This window comes from Pan paniscus, chromosome 7 (genome assembly GCF_029289425.2).
Source record: "Pan paniscus chromosome 7, NHGRI_mPanPan1-v2.0_pri, whole genome shotgun sequence".
Taxonomy (NCBI): Eukaryota; Metazoa; Chordata; class Mammalia; order Primates; family Hominidae; genus Pan; species Pan paniscus.
In genome coordinates this window covers 61,617,571-61,643,736 of record NC_073256.2, presented here as the reverse complement: position 1 = coordinate 61,643,736, position 26,166 = coordinate 61,617,571, and the positions used below count along the sequence as shown (strand labels likewise).

At 41.6% G+C, this 26,166-nt stretch overlaps 1 protein-coding gene across 5 annotated transcripts in view; it reads right to left on the bottom strand.

Moving 5' to 3' along the window:
• Nucleotides 1–26,166, bottom strand: part of HGSNAT (heparan-alpha-glucosaminide N-acetyltransferase) — a 60,043-nt gene that overhangs the window by 13,839 nt on the left and 20,038 nt on the right. For 3 of the 5 annotated variants that reach the window (XM_034966035.3, XM_063607181.1, XM_034966037.2), the window contains exons 5-12: nucleotides 24,840–24,909; nucleotides 20,898–20,948; nucleotides 17,100–17,169; nucleotides 15,644–15,753; nucleotides 13,952–14,028; nucleotides 12,595–12,625; nucleotides 8,109–8,269; nucleotides 6,740–6,855 (exon numbers count right to left, since the gene is read on the bottom strand). In XM_034966035.3, the coding sequence (XP_034821926.1) occupies nucleotides 6,740–6,855; nucleotides 8,109–8,269; nucleotides 12,595–12,625; nucleotides 13,952–14,028; nucleotides 15,644–15,753; nucleotides 17,100–17,169; nucleotides 20,898–20,948; nucleotides 24,840–24,909 (686 nt within the window). The remainder of the gene's footprint in view (nucleotides 1–6,739; nucleotides 6,856–8,108; nucleotides 8,270–12,594; nucleotides 12,626–13,951; nucleotides 14,029–15,643; nucleotides 15,754–17,099; nucleotides 17,170–20,897; nucleotides 20,949–24,839; nucleotides 24,910–26,166) is intronic. The other 2 variants (XM_034966036.2, XM_034966038.2) reach the window with 1 other exon arrangement.

The window sequence follows — 26,166 nt, the reverse complement described above, 5'->3', positions numbered from 1 at the left end:
AGACGAAGCTTCCAGGGGAAGGATCAGGCAGCAATATTTGCCATTCTGCAGCCTCCACTGGTGATACCCAGGCAAACAGGGTCTGGAGTGGACCTCCAGCAAACTCCAACAGACCTGCAGCTGAGGGTCCTGACTGTTAGAAGGAAAACTAACAAACAAAAAGGACATCCACACCAAAACCCCATCTGTACATCACCATCATCAAAGACCAAAGGTAGATAAAACCACAAAGGTGGGGAGAAAACAGAGCAGAAAAGCTGAAAATTCTAAAAATCAGAGCGCCTCTTCTCCTCCAAAGGAACGCAGCACCTCGCCAGCAATGGAACAAACCTGGTTGGAGAATGACTTTGATGAGTTGAGAGAAGAAGGCTTCAGACGAATGGTAATAACAAACTTCTCCGAGCTAAAGGAGGATGTTCGAACCCATCTCAAAGAAGCTAAAAACCTTGAGAAAAGATTAGACAAATGGGTAACTAGAATAAACAGTGTAGAAAAGACCTTAAATGACCTGATGGAGCTGAAAACTGTGGCACAAGAACTACGTGATGCATGCACAAGCTTCAGTAGCCAATTCAGTCAAGTGGAAGAAAGGGTATCAGTGATTGAAGATCAAATGAATGAAATGAAGTGAGAAAAGAAGTTTGGAGAAAAAAGAGTAAAAAGAAATGAACAAAGCTCCAAGAAATATGGGACTATGTGAAAAGATCAAATCTGTGTCTGATTGGTGTACCTGAAAGTGACGGGGAGAACAGAACCAAGTTGGAAAAAACTCTTCAGGATATTATCTAGGAGAACTTCCGCAACCCAGCAAGGCAGGCCAACATTCAAATTCAGGAAATACAGAGAACACCACAAAGATACTCCTCAAGAAGAGCAACTCCAAGACATAATTGTGAGATTCACCAAAGTTGAAATGAAGGAAAAAATGTTAAGGGCAGCCAGAGAGAAAGGTCAGGTTACCCATAAAGGGAAGTCCATCAGACTAACAGCAGATCTCTCAGCAGAAACTCTACAAGCCACAAGACAGTGGGGGCCAATATCCAACATTCTTAAAGAAAAGAATTTTCAGTCCAGAATTTCATATCCAGCCAAACTAAGCTTCATAAGTGAAAGAGAAATAAAATACTTTACAGACAAACAAATACTGAAAGATTTTGTCACCAGCAGGCCTGCCTTACAAGAGCTCCTCAAGGAAGCACTAAACATGGAAAGGAACAACCGGTACCAGACACTGCAAAAACATGCCAAATTGTAAAGACCATCAATGCTAGGAAGAAACTGCATCAACTAAAGTGCAAAATAACCAGCTAACGTCATAATGACAGGATCAAATTCACACATAACGATATTAACCTTAAATATAAATGGGCTAAATGCTCCAATTAAAAGACACAGACTGGCAAACTGGATAAAGAGTCAAGACCCATCAGTGTGCTGTATTCAGGAGACCCATCTCACGTGCAAAGACACACATAGGCTCAAAATAAAGGGATGGAGGAAGATCTACCAGGTAAACGGAAAACAAAAAAAGGCAGGGGTTGCAATCCAAGTCTCTGATTAAACAGACTTTAAACCAACAAAGATCAAAAGAGACAAAGAAGGCCATTACATAATGGTAAAGGGATCAATTCAACAAGAAGAGCTAACTATCCTAAATATATATGCACCCCATACAGGAGCACCCAGATTCATAAAGCAAGTCCTGAGTGACCTACAAAGAGACTTACACTCCCACATGATAATAATGGGAGACTTTAACAACCCACTGTCAACATTAGACAGATCAATGAGACAGAAAGTTAACAAGGATATCCAGGAATTGAACTCAGCTCTGCACCACGCAGACCTGATAGACATCTACAGAACTCTCCACCTCAAATCAACAGAATATACATTCTTCTCAGCACCACATTGCACTTATTCCAAAATTGACCACATAGTTGGAAGTAAAGCACTCCTCAGCAAATGTAAAAGAACAGAAATTATAACAAACTGTCTCTCAGACCACAGTGCAATCAAATTAGAACTCAGGATTAAGAAACTCTCTCAAAACTGCTCAACTACATGGAAACTGAACAACCCACTCCTGAATGACTACTGGGTACATAACGAAATGAAGGCAGAAATAAAGATGTTCTTTGAAATCAATGATAACAAAGACACAACATACCAGAATCTCCAGGACACATTTAAAGCAGTGTGTAGAAAGAAATTTATAGCACTAAATGCCCACAAGAGAAAGCAGGAAAAGATCTAAAATTGACACCCTAACATCACAATTAAAAGAACTAGAGAAGCAAGAGCAAACACATTCAAAAGCTAGCAGAAGGCAAGAAGTAACTAAGATCAGAGCAGAACTGAAGGAGATAGAAACACAAAAAACCCTTCAAAAAAATCAATGAATCCAGGAGCTGGTTTTTTTAAAAGATCAACAAAATTGATAAACTGCTAGCAAGACTAATAAAGAAAAGGGAGAAGAATCAAATAGACACAATAAAAAATGATAAGGGTGATATCACCACCGATTCCACAGAAATACAAACTACAATCAGAGAATACTATAAACACTTCTACTCAAAAAAACTAGAAAATCTAGAAGAAATTGATAAATTCCTGGACACATACACACCCTCCCAAGACTAAACCAGGAAGAAGTTGAATCCCTGAATAGAACAATAACAGGCTCTGAAATTGAAGCAATAATTAATAGCCTACCAACAAAAAAACTCCAGCACCAGATGGATTCACAACCAAATTCTACCAGAGGTACAAAGAGGAGCTGGTACCATTCCTTCTGAAACTATTCCAATCAATAGAAAAAGAGGGAATCAACCCTAACTCATTTTATGAGGCCAGCATCATCCTGATACCAAAGCCTGGCAGAGACACAACAAAAAAAGAGAATTTTAGACCAATATCCCTGATGAACATCGATGCAAAAATCCTCAATAAAATACTGGGAAACCGAATCCAGCAGCACATCAAAAAGCTTATCCACCATGGTCAAGTCGGCTTCATTCCTGGGATGCAAGGCTGGTTCAATATATGCAAATCAATAAATGTAATCCATCATATAAACAGAACCAAAAACAAACACCACATGATTATCTCAATAGATGCAGAAAAGGCCTTCAACAAAATTCAACAGCCCTTCATGCTAAAAACTTTCAATAAACTAGGTATCGATGGGACCTGTCTCAAAATAATAAGAGCTATCTATGAAAAACCCACAGCCAATATCATACTGAATGGACAAAAACTGGAAGCATTCCCTTTGAAAACTGGCACAAGACAGGGATGCCCTCTCTCACCACTCCTATTCAACATAGGATTGGAAGTTCTGCCCAGGGCAATCAGGCAGGAGAAAGAAATAAAAGGTATTCAATTAGGAAAGGAGGAAGTCAAATTGTCCCTGTTTGCAGATGACATGATTGTATATTTAGAAAACCCCATCATCTCAGCCCAAAATTTCCTTAAGCTGATAAGCAACTTCAGCAAAGTCTCAGGATACAAAATCAATGTGCAAAAATCACAAGCATTCCTATACACCAATAACAGACAAACAGAGAGCCAAATCATGAGTGAACTCCCATTCACAATTGCTTCAAAGAGAATAAAATACCTAGGAATCCAACTTACAAGGGATGTGAAGGACCTCCTCAAGGAGAACTACAAACCACTGCTCAACAAAATAAAAGAGGACACAAACAAATGGAAGAACATTCCATGCTTATGGATAGGAAGAATCAATATCATGAAAATGGCGATACTGCCCAAGGTAATTTATAGATTCAATGCCATCCCCATCAAGCTACCGATGACTTTCTTCACAGAATTGGAAAAAACTACTTTAAAGTTCATATGGAACCAAAACAGAGCCTGCATTGCCAAGACAATCCTAAGCCACAAGAACAAAGCTGGAGGTATCATGCCACCTGGCTTCAAACTATACTACAAGGCTACAGTAACCAAAACAGCATGGTACTGGTAGTAAAACAGAGATATAGACCAATGGAACAGAACAGAGCCCTCAGAAATAATACCACACATCTACAACCATCTGATCTCTGACAAACCTGACAAAAACAAGAAATGGGGAAAGGATTCCTTATTTAATAAATGGTGCTGGGAAAACTAGCTAGCCATATGTAGAAAGCTGAAACTGGATCCCTTCCTTACACCTTATACAAAAATTAATTCACAATGGATTAAAGACTTAAATGTTAGACCTAAAACCATAAAAACCCTAGAAGAAAACCTAGGCAATACCATTCAGGACACAGGCATGGGCAAGGACTTCACGTCTAAAACACCAAAAGCAATGGCAACAAAAGCCAAAATTGACAAATGGGATCTAATTAAACTAAAGAGCTTCTGCACAGCAAAAGAAACTACCATCAGAGTGAACAGGCAACCTACAGAATGGGAGAAAAGTTTTACAACCTACCCATCTGACAAAGGGCTAATATCCAGAATCTACAAAGGACTTAAACAAATTTACAAGAAGAAATCAAACAACCCCATCAAAAAGTGGGCAAGGGATATGAACAGACACTTCTCAAAAGAAGACATTTATGCAGCCAACAGACACATGAAAAAATGCTCATCATCACTGGCCATCAGAGAACTGCAAATCACAACCACTATGAGATACCATCTCACACCAGTTAGAATGGCAATCATTAAAAAGTCAGGAAACAACAGATGCTGGAGAAGATGTGGAGAAATAGGAACACTTTTACACTGTTGGTGGGACTGTAAACTAGTTCAACCATTGTGGAAGTCAGTATGGCGATTCCTCAGGGATCTAGAACTAGAAATACCATTTGACCCAGCCATCCCATTACTGGGTATATACCCAAAGGATTATAAATCATGCTGCTATAAAGACACACGCACACGTATGTTTATTGCAGCACTATTCACAATAGCAAAGACTTGGAACCAACCCAAATGCCCAACAATGATAGACTGGATTAAGAAAATGTGGCACATATACACCATGGAATACTATGCAGCCATAAAAAAGGATGAATTCATGTCCTTTGTAGGGACATGGATGAAGCTGGAAACCATCATTCTCAGCAAACTATCACAAAGACAGAAAACCAAACACTACATGTTCTCACTCATAGGTGGGAATTAAACAATGAGAACACTTGGTCACAGGGTGGGGAACATCACACACCGGGGCCTGTTGTGGGGCAGGGGGAAAGGGGAGGTATAGCATTAGGGGATATACCTAATGTAAATGACGAGTTAACGGGTGCAGCATACCAACATGGCACATGTATACCTATGTAACAAACCTGCACGTTGTGCACATATACCCTAGAACTTAAAGGATAATTTAAAAAAAAATTAGCTGGGAGTTGTGGCGGGTGCCTGTAGTCCCAGCTACTCAGGAGGCTGAGACAGGAGAACGGCGTGAACCCAGGAGGCGGAGTTTGCAGTGAGCCCAGATCGCGCCACTGCACTCCAGCCTGGCGGACAGAGCAAGACTCCTTCTCAAAAGAAAAAAAAAAAAAAAATGAGGCCAGGCATGGTGACTCACACCTGTAGTCCTAGCATTTTGGGAGGCTGAGGTGGGTAAATCACTTGAGCCCAGGAGTTCAAGACCAGCCTGGGCAACACGGTGAAACCTCGTCTCTACAATAAATACAATCATTAACTGGGCATGGTAGTGCATGCCTATAGTCCCAGCTACTCAGGAGGCTGCGGCAGGAGAATCGCTTGAGCCTGGGAAGTTAAGGCAACAGTGAGTTGAGATCGTGCCCCTGCACTCCAGCCTGGGTAACAGAGTGAGACCCTGTCTCCAAGAAGTAAATAAAACAGAATGCATTTGAAACTAGCAGAGAGGATTGTGCATGTTCCTGACACAAAGAAATGATAATAACTGTTTGAGGTGATGAATATGCTAATTACCCTGATTTGATCATTACACACTGTATGATACACAGGTATCAAAATATTACTCTGAGCCTCATAAATATGTACAAGTATTACATATCAACTAAAAATAAGAGGAAAAAAGAATGCATGTGATTACTGTCTGCTGACAAATTTGTTAAGAGGATAGATCTCATGTCGTGTATTTTATAATAAAAAATTGACATAAAGATTAAAAATAACTAATGAAAGTGAAAATCAGAATGTATTTGATTAGCAGATGTACAGTATTGCATGCAGAAATTTTAGAAGTTCTAAAAACCATATCCCCCTTTGTTCTCCCTTTTTTTAAAAAACACTGTTTTGGCTGGGCATGGTGGCTCACACCTGTAATCCCAGCAATTTGTGAGGCCAAGGCAGGAAGATCACCTGAGACCAGGAGTTTGAAACCAGCCTGGACAACATAGTGAGACCTTGTCTCTACAAAAAAATAAATAAAACTAGCCAGGCATGGTGGTGCGCTCCTGTAGTCCCAGCTAATTAGGAGACTGAGGAGGGAGGATCGCTTGAGCCTGGGATGTTGAGGCTTCAGTGAGCCAAGATCACACCACTGCACCCCAGCCTGGGCAACACAGCAAGACCCTGTATCAACAACGACAAGAACACAGTTTCTGGCCAGGCATGCTGGCTCACACCTGGAATCCCGGCGCTTTGGATGGCCAAGGCAGGAGGATCACTTGAAGCCAGGAGTGAGGGACCAGTCTGGACAACATAGTGAGACCGTATCACCACACAATACACTTTTTTTAATTTAAAAAAAGTTTTTCTTAATTAAAACATGGTTTCTCACCGAGGCACAATGTTCAGGCACAGGTTTAGCAAAGAGGAGCTCCAACACAGCAACCACAAAGTATGTCACTCCCAATCGCTGCAGCACACCAGGAATGCGCACCTTGTCCCAAGACACTGCGAAAGACACAAGTTAGGTCAAGTGTTAGCCAGGACTTCTCCTCTCATCCCAGGACAACATTATTTGTTTCCTAAAGGGGAAGACATACCTATACTGCATCTAAGTAAGTCTTTTTTAAGCTCTTGGACATGGAAATATATACGGTCAAGAGACATGGGCTCAGCCCAGCTTCCAAAAACAGGCCAATCCCTCTTAATAGAGGGAGGGTCAGTCAGGGACATGGCTCAAACTCAAAACAGGAAGCTGGCCAGATGAGAGACTGGGATAAGAACCAAAGCGTCTTACTCAGGTGTGGGGATAAAGCCAGGCCTGTGCCTGACCCTGGCTCTTTCCTATTAGGAATTTGCAATCAACCCGCACGTCTGCTAGGACTTTGCAGGCCCAACACAAGCCACTCTCCCTGCCCTACCCACTACCCAGCTGTATCACCCCAAGAGCGCCACTGACTGACCCTCCCTGCCCTATCTGCTACCCAACCGTATGACCGGAAGAACAGACCTGACAACAAACCCTAAAATGAATCCTACTGGAAGCAGTGGCTCCCTTTTTGGAGATCCACCAAGTCCACATTCATATGAAACACCATCTAGAAGTGACCTCCATCTCTTGCTAGTGCCTATTAAAGTACATATTGCCTGAGGGCTCCATTTGGCCATTGTCTAGATGTTTGTGTCCTCTTCTGCTAACGACAATTGCAAGGCCCTTGAGGACAGTGACTAGTGCCCTCCCGACTCTGATACTCATTCAAAGCAGAGGGCTCACAAGCCTTCCCTCAGCTCTGCTGTCCCTGCGCACCACTAAACTAATGACAAAGATATTACTCCTTCCAGAAACCCAGCTGCCATACAAGTGCCGGTGAAGGTGGATTCATGAACTGCCGCACACTATTGAAAGCTGATGAAATCACATTAGCAGGGGGCAAAGTTGGAGACCAAGGCGGCCTGGTCTGGTCCCTGCTGTGCCTCTCACTACACTCAGATAATCCAGAGAAAACCTTCAATCGCTCTTGGCCTCAGACTTTTCCTTTGCACAAGAGAAGGGTTTGAGTAGTCTCAGAGGCTCCTCCCAGGTCTAAAATTCAAAAATAATAATAATAATGCTCACAGTTAGACAACCATTGTATATACTTTCCTAATGATTACTCTATTTGCAGGCACCTGAGATGGAGGAATTGCATTTCTCTCAAATTGCGACATATAGTTTCCATATTTCAACCTGAATATATATAACAGAGGGAAAAAGTACTTACATGGACCAAGGCAATAATTGGGATTCACAATGATAATTCCTATGCAGATTAACAGGAAACTCCTCCATGCAATCTTCCCCAGCAATCTGAATTTTGAACATCCCCGTTGCAGTATAGAAGTCATCGATAGAAAAATGGAAGATCCCATAATAAATACAAACCTAAAAAGAATCTAGTTATTAATAGGTGGCCATTTCCAAATTTTTTGTCTATGTATCAGTAACATTTTATAATATGCTATAAAAGAGAAGCAACCATAATTTGTTTAAAGTAGCCAATTACTGAAATAATACTGAGCTAACAGTAGAGGAAGAGTTCAGAATATAGCCCCATGGGGCTGGAAGGTTTTTGACAGTGCACCTTCAAGTCCTGTCTTAGGAGAAAATTTCTTTAATATTAAATGGAATTTCCAAGGACAACCCTCCCATTTCGTTATCAAAAAGAAATGATGATTCGAAGCCACAGTAATGTCTTCAAATAACTTGACATTCACTAGCACACCCTCAAAGCCCTTGAAAAACAGACATTTCAATCATTTCTATACACCCTTCTGCACCTGAAAGAAAAGTGAAAGCTTACTTTTTCTCTCTCCATTTAGTCTAAGTAATACACATTTCCTTTCTTTTCTTTGACCATACTAAATTACTCTTTTTTTTTTTTTTTTTTTGAGACGGAGTCTTGCTCTGTTGCCCAGACTGGAGTGCAGCGGCACGATCTCGGCTCACTGCAAGCTCCGCCTCCTGGGTTCACGCCATTCTCCCACCTCAGCCTCCTGAGTAGCTGGGACTACAGGCGCCCGCCACCGTGCCCGGCTAATTTTCTTTTTTTTGTATTTTTAGTAGAGACAGGGTTTCACCGTGTTAGCCAGGATGGTCTCGATCTCCCGACCTTGTGATCCGCCCGCCTCGGCCTCCCAAAAGTGCTGGGATTACAGGCATGAGCCACCACACCTGGCCCTAAATTATCCCTTTAAAAAAAAAAAGTTAGAATACTGATTTTTCTAATTACTTGGCAAGGGATCACAGAGATGAAAGTTTGCTCTTGCTGCATTCCTTGGTGTCTCTAGGAAAAACTGAAAGCCTTTCCTCCAAGATCTGGAACGTGACAAGGATGCCTACTTTTCACCACTGTTATTCAACATGGCACTGATAATGAGTACAAAAATAGAGCAATCAGACAAGAGAAACAAATAAAGGGCATCCAAGTTGGAAAGGAGGAAGTCAAAGTAGCCTTGTTTGCAGATAACGTGATCTTATATTTGGAAAAACCTAGACTCCACCAGAAAACTATTAGAACTGATCAACAAATTCAGTAAAGTTGCAGGATACAAATCAACATACAAAAATCAGTAGCATTTCTATATGCCAACAGAAAACAATCTGAAAAAGAAATCAGGAAAGGAATTCCATTTCCAATTGCCACAAATAAAATAAAGTACCTCAAAATTAACTTAACCAAAGAAGAGAAGGATTTCTACAATGAAAACTATAAACCACTGATGAAAGAAATTGAAGAGGGCACCAAAAAATGGAAAGAAATTCCATGTTCATACATTAGAAAAATTAATATTGTTAAAATGTTCACACTACCTAAAGCAATCTACAGACTCAATGCAATCCCTATCAAAATACCAATAACATTCTTCACTGAAATAGAAAAAAAAATGCTGAAATTTATATGGAACCACAAAAGACCCAGCGTAGCCAAAGTTATCCTGAGCAAGAGAACAAAACTGGAAGAATCACATTACCTGACTTTAAATTATACCACAGAGCTATAGAAACAAAAACAGCATGGTAGTGGCATAAAAACAGACACATAGATAGTGGGACAGAATAAAGAACTCAGAGCTAAATCCATATAGCTACAGTGAACTCATTTTCGACAAAAGTGCCAAGAACACACATTGGAGAAAGGACAGTCTCTTCAAAAAAATGATGCTAGAAAACTGGATATTCATATGCAGAAGAATGAACCTAGACCCCTATCTCTCACCATATTAAAAAAATCAAATCAAAATGGATTAAAGACTTAAACTTAAGACCTCAAACTATGAAACTACTAAGAGAAAACATTGGGGAAACACTCCAGTACACTGGACTAAGTGAAGATTTCTTGATTAACACTTCACACAGCACAAGTAACCAAAGCAAAAATGGACAAACGGGATCATATCAAGTAAAAAGCTTCCACACAGAAAAGAAGATAATTAACAAAGTGAAGAGACAACCCATGGAATGGGAGAAAATATTTGCAAACTCCCCATCAGACAAGCAATAAATAGCCAGAACATATAAGGAGCTCAAACAACTCTATAGGAAAAAAAATCTAATAATCCAATTAAAAATGGATTAAAAGGCCGGGCTCGGTGGCTCACGCCTGTAATCCTAGCACTTTGGGAGGCCAAGGCAGGCAGATTACCTGAGGTCAGGAGTTCAAGACCAGCCTGGCCAACATGGTGAAACCTCATCTCTACTAAAAATACAAAAAAATAGCCAGGTGTGGTGGTGCGCACCTGTAATCCCAGCTACTCGGGAGGCTGAGGCAGAAGAATCGCTGGAACCCAGGAGGCAGAGGTTGCAATGAACCAAGATCATGCCACTGCACTCCCACCTGGGCTACAGAGCAAGACTTCATCTTGAAAAAAAAAAAAAGAGGACAAAAGATCTGAACAGACATTTCTCAAAAGAAGACATCCAAATGGCAAACACGAATATGAAATGGTGCTCAACATCATTGATCATCAGAGAAATGCAAGTCAAAGCTACAGTGAGATATCATCTTACCCCAGTTAAAATGGTTTTTATCCAAAAGACAGCAATAACCAATGCTGATGAGGAGGTGGGGAAAAGGGAACACTTGTACACTGTTGGTGGGAATGTAAATTAGTACAATCACCATGGACAATAGGTTAGAGGTTCCTCAAAACCTAAAAGTAGAGGTACCATATGATCCAGCAATCCCACTGCTGGGTATATATGCAAAAGGAAGGAAATCAGTATATTGAAGAGATACTCCCATCTTTATTGCAGCACTATTCACAATAGCCAAGATCTGGAAGCAGACTAAGCATCCATCAACAGACACTTAGAAAGAAAATGTGGTGCATATACACAATGAAGTACTATTCAGCCATAAAAAAGAATGAGATACTGTCATGTGCAACAGCATGGATGGAACTCGAGGACATTATGTTAAGTGAAATAAGCCATGTGAAGACAAACTTCACATGTTCCAATTATTTGTGGAGCTAAAAATTAAAACAACTGAACTCAGGGCGATAGAAGGATGGATACCAGAAGGGAAGGGTAGTGGGGAGGGAAGGAGGGGGCATGGTTAATGAGTACAAAAATATAGCTGGATGGAATGAATAAGATCAAGTATTTGATAGCATGACAGGGTGACTACAGTCAACAATAATTTACTGTACATTTAAAAATAACTACAAAATTATAATTGGATTGTTTATAACACAAAATGGTAAATGCCTGAGGGGGTGGGTACCCCATTTACCCTGATGTGATTATTACACATTGTATGCCTGCATCAAAATATCTCATATTTACCATAATATATAAACTATGTACCCACAAAAATTTAAAATTTGAAATAAAAAATAACAATAATAAGGCTGGTACTACCTGCTAATGAGGGAGCAATGTCACTTAATACACCATAGCAAAGATACAAATTCCACATCACATAGGCAATGTCCCTTCACAAGAATAAGAAGCCATGAATGATCAGAGACAGAATTGAGCTACTCAACTGTTATTTTAAATTTTAGTTTATGACTATCATTGCCCACCTACATATTTATTAGCATTCACTGATACCAATATACTGTAATTCTTCAGGAAATAGGATTTTATAAGTATTTTCAGGATTAATGGAACTGAACTACATGTTCAGAATGTATAATTTCCTACAAGGTTTCAGGATCTGGCATACCATATCTACACTAACAAAATATTCCCTGTAAAATCACTTTATTTATTTATTTATTTTTTTTTGAGATGAAGTCTCACTCTGTCGCCCAGGCTGGAGTGCAGTGGCGTGATCTCTGCTCACCGCAACCCCCGCCTCCTGGGTTCAAGTGATTCTCCTTCCTCAGCCTCCCGAGTAGCTGGGATTACAGGCACGTGCCACTGCACCCAGCTAATTTTTTGTATTTTTAGTAGAGACAGAGTTTCACCATGTTGGCCAGGCTGGTCTTGAACTCCTGACCTCAGGTAATTCGCCTGCCTCAGCCTCCCAAAGTGCTAGGATTACAGGCGTGAGCCACCGCGCCCGGCCCCAAATCACTCTTTTATACACACGTGTAGGCACTGGGTCAAGTATGAGAACTATCCAGTAACAGGACTTTTGGAAGGACTTCCTAACCACATAACACATGCCCGTCTCAGAAGAGAGGCTCCAGCATCATCTGAAAAACAGGAGACTGGAGTCAACCCGTGGAAGAGAAGAGGGCAGACCGGCAACTCACCACGGGAACACGAGGTCAGCCACTGTCAGCCCTGCAGAACAAGTACAAAGCATAAGCAAAAGGACTCTAGAATACAAATACCTCCTAAATCTAGTGTGGACTTCATTACACACTGGTATAGAAAGTAAACCCAGGGCAGGCGCAGTGACTCATGCCCGTAATCCCAACACTTTGTGGGGGCCGAGGCGAGCAGATCACCTGAGGTCAGGAGTTCGAGACTAGCCTGGCCAACGTGATCAAACTCCGTCTCTACTAAAAATACAAAAATTAGCCGGGTGTGGTGGCGGGCACCTGTAATCCCAGCTACCTGGGAGGCTGAGGCAGGAGAATCACTTGAACCTGGGAGGCAGAGGTTGCAGTGAGCCAAGATCGCGCCATTGCACTCCAGCCTGGGTGACAAGAATGAAACTCCATCTCAAAAAGAAAAAAGAAAAAGAAAAAGAAAACTCATAGGCTAGGTGTGGTGTGGCTCACACCTGTAATCCCAGCACTTTGGGAGGCTAAGGTGGGAGGATCGCTTGAGCCCAGGAGTTTGAGACCAGCCTGGGCAACAGAGTGAGACACCATCTGTACTAAAAATTGTTTTAAAAAACTAGCCAGGTATGTTGGCACACACCTGTAGTCCCAGCTACTCAGGAGGCTGAGGTGGGAGGATTGCTTGAGCCCAGGAGGTCGAGGCTGTGGTCAGCTATTATCACACCACTGCAATCTAGCCTGGGCTACAAAGCAAGACTCTGCCTTTAAAAAAAGAAAGTAAACTCACAAACTCTTCCTTGAGACTCCGCAACCAAGCACTGGACCTGGCTGGGACACTTCCTATGAACATAACTAGACACAGGAAAACCAAACTAGAAATATGTAGACACGTTTGTTATGTTTAAGAAGCACTAATCCATTCGTAAAGCAACTACCAAGCCAGACTTACAGATATTATTCACCACCACTCAGACCAATCCTAGTTCAACACCATCTCAAAAAGGACCATAAGTCCTAGAAGACAGAGCCCCCAAGAGCATGGTGGCTGTAATAGAAGGCATATCTAGAATATGACCATGATCATTTACAACCAAATCCATAACATATTCTGCAGAGTCCCTCAGTCCCACAGCAGAAACTTCTAGAGTCTGTTATTACAGTGAAGCTTTACAGATTCACAGCACACAAAAGGAGGAACAAAACTAAAGGGCTCGCAGAATCATCTACAGGTCACCCTAGGAGGGAGCAGGAGCTCAGTGGCTCAGAGGAGGCTGCTGGGGCTCATTTCTGGAGTTTCTGGGGAGAATGCTGAGTGATTCTCCTGCCCTGAAGCTCTGTGAAGGACGTATATAAGCAACATTACTTTTAGGAAATATCTTACCATTCCAACTTGCGTGTTTGAAGTACCAATATTTTCCTCCTCCATAATTGACAAAGACCATGAGTATAAGAGCAATCCTAGAAGAAGCCAACAAAGAGAAGCCTTTCAGGGTTTGCTATGTGAAAAGGAAGGGCTGAACTGAAGACACATTTATACTCACAAGGTGCAATCATGCAACAATGCAATTCTACTGAGCATTTTATTACACAAGATGAGACATCAAGGCCAAGAAGCGATTATTTTCTAGTCATCGCAATTAGGACCATGCACTACAGTTAGGACCATTGCCAACACTGCCAACATGATGTCTTAACCAAAGTGTATACTGCAGTCTTAAACTATATAACTTGAAAACATTGCAAAATATTTCCAATAACTCAGTTTTGTGCTAATTATTTAGATGTCTCGGGTTAAAGAACTCTGGTGGAAGGCACACAGCCAGCTGAGTCAGCGAGCTCAGAATTCCAATCTTGGATCCTTTTCTGTCATTAGCCATAAGACCCTGGGCAAGATTCTCATCAGTAAACTCCGTGTGCTCATCTGTAAAAGAAAGTGCCCTAACCACATGTGACTTTTAAGGAGAATGATGTATTTTACAGCAGCTAACCAGTGCCCAGCATATTTTAGACACTTAATAAATGTTAGTTCCTGTCTATCTGTGACCATCTTATCTCCAAAAGTAGCAATGGAAATCTAAAAGACAGAGTAATAGATTCCGGATGTGCTACTGTTTGAGGCTAACTGTGCAGAATGCTGAGGGTGCTGACCTTAGGTGTCAACAGACTAATTTGGGAGACTCTGTAACCCAAGTGCCTGCAATCAAACCCTGGCTTTCCTATTTGGTACCTGAGTGAGCTTGGGCAAGTTACTTCACTCAGCAGCACAATTTCTTTTACTTTTAATGTGAATCAGGCACATTAAAAGTATATATCTCATAGGATTACTAAGAGATTAAATAAATTAAGACAAGTTAGAACAGTGACTGGCACATTATGAGAACTCCAGAATTGTTAGCAAGTTTCATTATGATCATATTGTTCTTACTACCTGCTTCCAATCTACCTGCCAGGGCACTCAGGGCTCTGGTGAGACTGGGGCAAAGTTATAGGGTTGTCACTAGAGTTCAGAAGGCTTCAGTATGTAGAAATAAAAGAGCTGATACCTGTGTATTTATTCTTCGCTATACAGTTTTTAAACTTTATTTTCAGATTTCAGTCCTGGCCCTTGTTCTTCTACCAGGGCTATGGGTTTGCTAGCACGAGGGCCTGATACTCAAGTCACTCTGCTAGCAGCGCAGGATCAGCCCTCCCTCTGCCACATGCTGGTGTTTCCTCGCTAGACTAGTGCATCTTCTGAGCCGTCAAGCTACTGACTGGACATGGGATACAGTCTGCAGCCCCAAGTAACAGCGACTTGCCCAAATAAAAATGCCCTTCACTCAGCAGACCACGTATCCAAGTGGACACTGGCTCTGGCCTCATCCACTACTCCTCTGTCAACACAGACACTGAGGATCATGATGGTCTTCCAGACTGGAGAGGCTGCAGAGTTTACTTTTACATCCAAGAAATCCTTCCTAGCCTAGAAAGTAAAAGATATGTAAAAGTCCTTAAAAGCTAAAAGTGTGTGTATGTACAATTATGTAGTCCTGTGACTACCTGCACCCACTGTGCTACAGGGAGGCCCACATACCCCCTGAAGGTGTCCACGCTGCGGAGGCGGGGCGGCAGGGCAGATAGACGCCACGTTGCTGGCTGAACATCACCATCGAGAGGGTCTGTCCTGCTGGGAGATCCCAGCTCCTTCAGAAAAAAAGGGAGAAAGATGACAACTCATAATGCTAAGGAGTAAATTTCATTTTGTCATTTTTTGATTTCTTTTTTTGTTTTGTTTTGTTTTGTTTTGTTTTTTGAGACAGAGTCTCGCTCTGTGGCCCAGCCTGGAGTGCAATGGCAAGACCTTGGCTCACTGCAACCTCCACCTCCTGGGATCAAGCATTTCTCCTGCCTCAGCCTCCTGCGTAGCTGTGATTACAGGCATGCGCCACCACGTCCGGCTAATTTTTGTATTTTTAGTAGAGATGGGGTTTCACCATGTTGGTCAGGCTGGTCTCAAACTCCTGACCTCATGATCTGCCTGCCTCAGCCTCCTAAAGTGCTGGGATTACAGACGTGAGTCACCGCAACCGGCATCAATTTTTTATTTCTTTAGGAAAGAATGTGATATAGTAGAAATCTAAAAATAGTTTAGAAAGCTAAAAAATAGTTTTTCTGTAGGCACAGTGGCTCACACCTGTGATTTCAGCACTTTGGGAGGCCAAGGTGGGCAAATCTCTTGAGCCCAAGAGTTTGAGACCAGCCTGGGCAACATGGTGAAACCCTCTCTCTACAAAAAATACAAAAATTAGCCAGGTGGAGTGGCACACACCTGTAGTCCCAGCTACTTGGGAAGCTGAGGTGGGAAGATCATCTGAGCCCAGGAGGTTGAGGCTGCAGCGAGTTGAGACCACGCCACTGAACTCCAGCCTGGGCAACAGAGTAAGATCCTGTCTCAAAAAATAAAAAAGTTTTTCTAAACAATACTTGGATTTGCTTTTGTAAAGATCCCATCTAGAGGTCTGGTTTTGTACTTTATCAGCTTTTCCTGCCTTTTACTGAGTTTGCCAGTGGCCACGTTGATAAATGACACCAAAAAAACTAGTCATAAGTGCATCTAGCACAAGCACAGAAGTCAACATCCCCATAAATGAGCCTGAATTTATTAACAAAAATTTAATGACATATTTAAATCATTAGAGGAGGCCATCAGCATTTATAGATTTAATATTGTTGTCTCTTATTTCTTTGTTTTAACTTTGACACTCTCTACTTAACTGGATTGATTCAACAATGCTGCCTGCAGAGTGAAAAATGTCTCTACCTCAGGTATCCTGATAGAGCGGAACGTTCCAATGTCACTGAAGCAAGAGAAGGGATGGAGCCCTTCCCAGCAGCTGAAGAGAGGGCTGCTCTCTATTAGGAATACAGGAGCTACAACCTGGCCTTCCTCAATATAAACATAAAACTGGACAATAATGATTAAATAAGAAACTATAAATTCCAAGTTTAGAAAACCACCTGGGCAATACACTATGCATCTCATAACTTACAGAATTGATGAGGCGATCAGTTTCTCGAGAACTTATGGCTTTAGAAATCCAATTGTTAAAGTCATCCAAACTGAAAATAAATAAAGGGCTCAATTAATTTATTTTCATTGGCAGAATTTTTTAAATGATTGGATATTATATGGAAATAAAATTAAAGCTCATATTCTATATTACTAAGTAATTAAACATTCTAAACATTTTTTAACAATATAAAAATAGAAATCACAATTTTCAGCAGCTCTACTTATAAATACTCAACTCTGACAGCATAGTTTCCTCATCAATAAAACAGGAATGATGACAGAGCTTTCATTAAAGACTTCAGAAGGTAAATGAGGTAACTATTCCCCGTGGCTGGGATTCTCACTAATAATACTATTAAAATTAAAATAGCAAAAACTTGGAAACAACCAAATTTACTCAAAACAAGGATGACTAAACACAGAATATGACAGCTGTGTGATAGGATGTGATACAGTCATGAAAGCAAAAGAATGTGGGCTCTGCCCACACAAAGAAACATTAAGATGAAGATATAAATTATTAGGCCAGGCATGGTGGCTCTTGCCTGTAATCCCAGCACTTTGGGGGACCGAGGTGGGTGGATCACTTGAGGTCAGGAGTTCGAGACCAGCCTGGCCAACATGGTGAAACCATGTCTCTACTAAAAATACAAAAATTAGCCAGATGTGGTGGTACACGCCTGTAATCCCAGCTACTCAGGAGGCTGAGGCAGGAGAATTGCTTGAACCCAGGAGGCGGAGGGAAGTTGCAGTGAGCCGAGATCACGCCACTGGACTCCAGCCTGGGCAACAGAGCGAGACTCCACCTCAAAAAAAAAAAAAAAAAAAAAAAAAAAAAAAAAGATCAACTATTAAATACAAAAAGCAAAAACCTAACATTTACATTCAATTACAAACAAAAATGCATATGTGCACACTGGGAAAAGTTGAAAGCAACTTTGGGGTGATTCAAATAGTTAATGTACTGGGTTCTTTTTTAATATGGTTGCTTTAATTCAAAAAGATCCAGGCTGGGCGCGGTGGCTCACGCCTGTAATCCCAACACTTTGGGAGGCCAAGACGGGCGGATCACGAGGTTAGGAGATCAAGACCATCCTGGCTAAGACGGTGAAACCCTGTCTCTACTAAAAATACAAAAAAATTAGCCAGGCATGGTGGCGGGCACCTGCAGTCCCAGCTACTCAGGAGGCTGAGGTAGGAGAATGGTGTGAACCCGGGAGGCAGAGCTTGGAGTGAGCCGAGATGGTGCCACCGCACTCCAGCCTGGGTGACACAGCAAGACTCTGTCTCAAAAAAAAAAAAAGAAAGAAAGAAAAGAAAGATATCCAGATAACGTTACATTGATTTACATGACTAACAAAAGATAAATATATTAACTGGTTTTTCTTTAAAATGAGATTTCTACCTGGGAAGAAATCTTTCGAAAAGTATACCCTACCCTGGCATAAACAAATTATCCAGTGCATAGGATTTTTTCCCCTTTTATTTTTTGGTCATGAACAGTTACACAGAAGCAGAGAAACCAGTACAGGCATAGCTCGAGACACTGCAGGCTTGGTCCCAGACCACCACAATAAGGCCAATATCACAATACAGTGACTCTCACAAATTTTCTGTGACCCAGTGTATATAAAAGTTATATATTACACTATACTATAGTCTATTAAGTGTGCAATACCATTATGCACAAAAAGACAGTTTACATACCTTAATTTAAACATGTATTGCTAATAAAAAGTTAATGATTATTTGAGCCTTCAGCAAGTCCTAATCTTTTTGCTGGTGGAGGATCTGGCCTCCATGTTGATGGCTGCTGAGTGGTCAGGGTGGTGGCTGCCGTAGGTTGAGGTGGCTGTGGCAATTTCCGAAATCAAGACAATACAGTTTGCCACAGACTTTTCCTTTCACAAGATTTCTCTGCAGCACGTGATGCTGTTTGATAGCATTTTACCCACAGTTAGACCTTCTTTCAAAATTAGAGTCAATCGTCTCAAACTCTGCCTCTGCTCTACCAACTACATTTATGTGATATTCTAAATCCTTTGTTGTCATCTCAGCAATGTTCACAACGTGGTTACCAGGAGTAGATTCCATCTTGAGAAACCACTTCCTTTGCTCATCTATAAGAAGCAACTCCTTGTCTGATCAAGTATTGTCATGAGATTGCAGCAATTCAGTCACATCTTCAGGCTTCACTTCTAATTCTAGTTTTATTTCCACCACATCTGCAGTTATTTCCTCCACTGAAGCCTTAAACCCCCGAGTCATCCATGAGGGCTGGAATCAACTTCCTCCAAACTCCTGTTAATGTTGATAATTTTACTTCCTCTCATGAATCACAAATTTCTTAATGGCATCTACAATGGTGAATCCTTTCCAGAAGGTTTTCAATGGACTTTGCCCAGATTCATTGGAGAAATCACTGTCTATGTATGGCAGCTATACAGCTTTATAAAAACCTATTTTTTAAATAGTAAGACTTGAAAATCAATATTACTCCTTGATCCATGGGCTGCAGAATGGATATTGTGTTACAGGCATGAAAACAACATTCATCTGCTTGTACATCTCCACTGGAGCTCTTGGGTGACTTGCTGCATTGTCAGTGACCAACAATATTTTGAAAAAAATATTCTTTTCTGAACAGTAGGTCTCGACAGTGGGCTTAAAATAGTCAGTAAGCCACGCTGTAAACAGATGTGCTGTCATCCAGTCTTTGCTGTTCCATTTATTGAGCACAGACAGAGGAGATTTAGCATAATTCTTAAGGACCCTAGGATTTCCAGAATGGTAAATGAGCATTGGCTTCAACTTAAAGTCACCAGTTGCGTTAGCTCCTAACAAGAGAGTCAGCCTGTCCTGTGAAGCTTTGAATTCTCCTTCCTGGCTATTAAAAGTCTTAGATGGCATCTTCTTCCAATAGAAGGCTGTTTCATCTGCATGGAAACTGTATTGTTAGTGTAGCCACTTTCATCAATTATCTTAGCTGGATCTTCTGGATAACTTGCTGCAGCTTCTCCATCAGCACTTGCCGCTTCACCTTGCACTTTTATGTTATGGAAATGGCTTCCTTCCTTAAACCTTCTGAACCAACCTCTGCTAGTTTCCAACTTTTCTTCTGCAGATTCCTCACTTCTCTTAGTCTCTACAGAACTGAAAAGAGCTAGGGCCTTGCTCTGGATTAGGTTTTGGCTTAAGGGAATAGTTTGATCTTCTATCCAGACCATTCAAACTTTCTCCATATCAGCAGTAAGGCTGTTTCATTTTCTTCTTTTTCTTTTTTTTCTTTTTGAGACAGAGTCTAGCTCCTTTGCCTAGGCTGGAGTACAGTGGAGCAATCTCAGCTCACTGCAACTTCTGACTCCCGGGTTCAAGCAATTCTCCTGCCTCAGGCTCCAGAGTAGCTGGGATTACAGGCATGCAACACCATGCCCAGCTAATTTTGTATTTTTAGTAGAGATGGGGTTTTGCCATGTTGGCCAGGCTGGTCTCGAACTCCTAGCTTCAAGCAATAATCTGGCCTCAGGCTCCCAAAGTGCTGGGATTACAGGTGTGAGCCACTAAGCCCAGCCTGTTTCACTTTCTTATCATTTGTGTCTTCCCTGGAGTAGCACATTTAATTTTCTTCAAGAACTTTCACAACTTGGCTAACTGTTGGGCACAAGAGGCCTAGCTTTCAGCCTATCATGGCTCTCGACATGCCTTTCTCACTAAGTTTAATCATTTCTAGCTTTTGATTTAAAGTGAGAGACATGCAACTCTTTCTTTTACTCACTTAGAAGCCATTGTAGGATAATTAATTAGCCTAATTTCAATATTGTTGTATCTGAAAGGATAGAGAAGCCCAAAGAGAGGGAGAGAAATGGGGGAACAGTCAGTGGGTGGAACAGTCAGAATACACTCAATACTGATTAAGTTCACCATCTTATACAGGCAGGGTTGATGGCATCCCAAAACAATTACAGTAGGAACATCAAAGATCATTGATCACAGATCACCATAACAGATATAATAGTATGAAAAAGTTTGAAATATTATAACGATTACCAAAATGTAATGCAAAGACAAGAAGCGAGCACATGCTGTTTGAAAAATGGTGCCAACAGAATTACTCAATGCAAGCCTGGGCAACACAGTGAGAACTTCATCTCTACTAAAAAAAAAAAAAAAAAAAAAATTATCATGGTGGCACATGCCTCTAGTCCCAGCTACTTGGGAGGCTGAGATGGGAGGACTGCTTGTGCCTGGGAGGTCAATAAGGTCAATAAGCGTTGAGTATGTTCTGACTGTTCCTCCATCTCCCTCCCTCTCTTTGGGCCTCTCTATTCATTCAGATACAACAATATTGAAATTAGGCCAATTATAATTGCCCTACAATGGCTTCTAAGCATTTGAGTAAAAGAAAGAGTTGCATGTCTCTCACTTTATTTTTTATTTTTTGAGATGGAGTCTCACTCTGTCACCCAGGCTGGAGTGCAGTGGCGCGATCTCGGCTCACTGCAAACCTCCACTTCCTGGGTTCCAGCAATTCTCCTGCCTCAGCCTCCCGAGTACCTGGGATTACAGGCGTGCGCCGCCATGCCCAGCTAATTTTTCTATTTTTAGTAGAGATGGGGGTTTCACCATGTTGGCCAGGCTGGTCTCGAACTCCTGAGTTCAAGCGATCCACCTGCCTAGGCCCCCCAAAGTGCTGGGATTACAGGTGTGAGCCATGGTGTCCGGCTGCACGTCTCTCGCTTTAAATCAAAAGGCTGCAGTGTGGGAGGTCAAGGCTGCAGTGAGCTGTGATGGCACCACTGCTCTCCAACTTGGGAGACAGAATGAGACCACGTCTCAAAAAAAAAAAAGAATTGCTGGATGCAGGGTTGCCACGAACCTTCAATTTGTAAAACATGCAATATCTGTGAAGTGCAATAAAGCAAAGCACAATAACACAGGGTTTGCCTGAATAATGGACCTCCATCATCCAGCTTCAACAAGTGTCTACACATGGCCAATCTTACTTCATATGTCCTCTCACCCACTGTCCCTCATTCCTGCCTCGGATTGTTTTACAGAAAATCCTAGACATCATATCATTTCATGCAAAAACAATTTAGTATGTATCTCTAATGGATATGGACTATTTTTATTTCTAAACATAACCACAATACCCTTATCACATTTTTAAATGTTAGCAGTAATTCCTTAATATCGTCACATAGCCAGTTCAGTTTCCCTGTTTCATAACATGTTTTTATAGTTCAGTGGTTCAATTCAGTATCCAAATATGATCCATATGCCCAAGGCATACATTTGCAATTTCTCTTTTTCCCTCACAACTCAACTCTGATTTCTAGTTTATTCAACATGGATAACATCACCATCACATGTAAAATGTTAAAATAGACACATCTAAAGAAGGGTGGCCAGGCATGGTGGCTCACGCCTGTAATCCCAGCACTTTGAGAGGCAGAGGCAGGTGGATCACGAGGTCAGGAGTTCAAGACCAGCTTGGCCAAGATGCTGAAACCTCATCTCTACTAAAAATTAGCTGGGCATGGTGTCACGTGCCTGTAATCCCAGCTATTTGGGAGGCTGAGGCAGAGAATTTCTTAAAACCCAGAGGCAGAGGTTGCAGCAAGCAGAGATCGCACCACTACACTCCAGCCTGCGTGGCAGAGTGAGACTCCATCTCAAAAAATTAAAAAAAAAAAAAAAAGGGTGAAAAGGAGAAGTTAAGATTTTTAAAAATAAAACAAAAATACTTAATTTTCTTGTTCATGCCTGTTGCCTAAGTGAAAAAGAGAGGGGCTCTTTATTCTCTCGACTTTTTCTGGTTGTTTTTTGGCTCACAGTCATCTGAACCTCCCTGGGTATGTTGGAAAGCGAGGGGGCGAGGAATAAGGGACTCCTGCTTTGTCAAGAAGAGCATTCTGCCCGCAGGCTGGAAGGGCAGCATCATGTGCAAAGAGTAGTTTCAGTTCCACATGGGGCAAGGTGGAATCTCTTCCCTTTGAAAATGCTTGATCTCAGCTATCAATTACTTTTTTTTTTATTGAGAGTCCCCAGCTGGAATGCAGTGGCACAATCTCAGATCAGTGCAACCTCCAACCTCCCTCCCACCTCACTGCAACCTCAAGCAATTTTCGTGCCTCAGCCTCCTGAGTAGCTGGGACTACAGGCACCCACCATCACACTTAGCTACTTTTTGTATTTTTAGTAGAGATGGGATTTCATCATATTAGCCAGGCTGGTCTCAAACTTCTGACCTCAAGTGACCCATCTGCCTTGGCCTCTCAAAGTGCTGGTATTAGAGGCGTGAGCCACCGTACCCGGCCTAGCTACCAATTACTTTAAAAAGTCATGTAATATGACCAGGTGTGGTGACTCATGCCTATAATCCCTGCACTCTGGGAGTCAGAGACAGATGGAACACTTGAGTCGAGGAGTTCAAGACCAGCCTGGGCAACATATCAAGACCCCGTCTCCACTAAAAATACAAAAATAAAATAAAAAAAAACCATTAGCCAGGCATGGTGATGCACGCCTGTAGTCCCAACTACTTAGGAGGCAAAGTTGGGAGAATCACCTGAGCCCAGGAAGTCAAGGCTGCAGTGAGCCATAATGGCACCACTGCACTCCAGCCTGGATGACAAGAGTGAGACTCTGTCTCAAAAAAAAAAAAAAATCCATAATAGATCCATTCACGTGAAAAGCATCCTGATATACTGAAATAGCATTTGCATTTTATCAAAAGGTTGATGAGATAATACCTTAACTCAAAGAAATGAAACTCCACTGCTAGAATCTTCCTCTATCCCTAAAAAACAGGTTACACACCGGCTTCTGGGCAACGTGTGGTTCTTTTACCCTATACACAGTTGGGGTCCTCACACATGGAATTATACTATTTCTAAGATGTACAAAGCTAGAGTATCACAGTGCAGAAATTCCCCAAAGCTTCAGGGTTTCCCACGCTAGCTGACTTAAAGGTTAGGTTTTCATTCTTTCAGTTTGGATATTGCTTACCAATAAAACCTTGTGGTTCTTCTTGAGACCCTAACAAGATAAGCATGAGAAAATTCACTCTTATTCTTTTTAAAACATGAAAAAAACTTTCCTTTGAAAGGTAATTAAAACTGGACCTATTTTACTTTCTTGTTCTAGTCTACTAATTCACTCTTACCAGAATCGCTATTCACCACACAGAGCAGGACCAGTCCCTTCTCCACATTGGCTAACAAACTAACCAAGGGACAGGGAGTCCGTGCGAGGTCCAGAAGAACAGCCACCAGGCATACATCTGTGCCACCAGATGCCTGGGCTGGCAGAGGTTGGGCAGCTGGACTAGAAGGTGCCTCAGGGCTCAGGGCCAGAGAGGGGGAAGGGAGTTCAGTGCAGCGACCTCCTCCTAAAATTGTCATGAGCCACTTCTGCTCGTTAAAAAGTCGGATGCTTTAGGAAATAATGATTTCTCAAGCATTTTATTCCTCTTCAGCCATGTGGGAGGAAGGAAGGCAAAAATCCACAAGCACCTTTAATATCACTTCCCTAAAGTCAGAGACCACGTCTTAGTCTACATGAGTCCCTGAAGCCTAGCACTGGATGGACATGGGGGACACAGAAATGTTCATATCATCGAAGAATATGGCCACTTGAGGGTGACAGCTGCCCCTTCTGAATGTGTTATTTCTATACTCTGCCTTTCCAGTGGCGTCCTCCCCAAATATCTTACCTCAACAAGAGCCTCAGAAAGGATATCACAATGATGACAGCAAGACCAATAAGGAATGCAATGCTCACAGCTAGAAAAAGAGAAGAAAACACATTAGCCCCCAAAAATGTCATCATGAACATCAAAGACATCACATCATTACATTTAATCTATAAATGAAAACCAGTGAGGGGAAGCCTATATTCTCATGCTGAATTTCCTATGCTCACCCTGAAGGGAGTGATAATTGTCATTATAAAAAATATCAAACATAAACAAAAGCACAGAGAATGGTACCATCACCCTATATATAACCCATCTCCCAGATCCTAGAATTATCAAGATATTGTCCCTGTTGCTTCATCTATAACTACCCACCCACCCCCATGTCCTGCTTTTTCTGGCTAAACTATTTCTTTAGGAATCCAAGACATCATGTTATTTCATCCCTACATACTTCAGGATGTGTCTCTAAAGCCCTTGTAAAGACAGCCTGACACTGTGTGCCTCCTGACACAAGGCACTGAGAAGGACCCAGCCTCGCTTTTGCTGTATACCAGTAAAAAATGCAAAACCTCTACCTATTCATGAGAAAACACCAAACATCAAGCAAATCCAAATCAAGGACAGTTGACAAAATAACCAGACATTACCCTTCAAACCATCAAGGTCATGAAAGACAAAGAAAGACTGAGGAACTGTCCTAGACTGGAGGAGACAAAGGAGATCTGAAAGCTAAATGCAGTGTGGGATCCTACCTCAAATCCAGCACCGGAGAAGGGTATTAAAAGGGACATTTAGAGAAATTTAAATAACCCCAATCCATACTGTATCAATATTATGTTCAATGTTAAGAACAATGTTAAGTTGCTGGTTTCAGTAATAGTATGTGGGATAATTACACTGTGATTTTACAGTTTAGGGTTTAGGGGAAGCTAGGTGAAGGATATTTGAGAACTCTTTTTGCAACACTTCTACAAATCTAAAACTATTTCAAAACTAAAAGTATCGTTGAAATGGGCCTTTTGTTATATAAACACAATGTCATATGAAATTAACAATAACTTCCTGGCCAACACTGAAAGTGTACCTGTTGCAGTTGCCCCATGACTGGTGGATGTGTTCAGCTGGTAAAAATTCCCCTTCACCTCGTGGTTTCATCCACTCATATAGTATATGCCTGAATCACAATCACTTACTCCATTAAGGGTTGTGACATATCCTGCCCTTTTGCTGTATTTATTACCTGGAATTCTTCTCCACAGAATTTTCCCTCAACAGGGACTATCTTTGGTTACCCTGAAGTACAGTTAAAACAGGCAAAATAAATGCTTAAATCTCTCCTTTC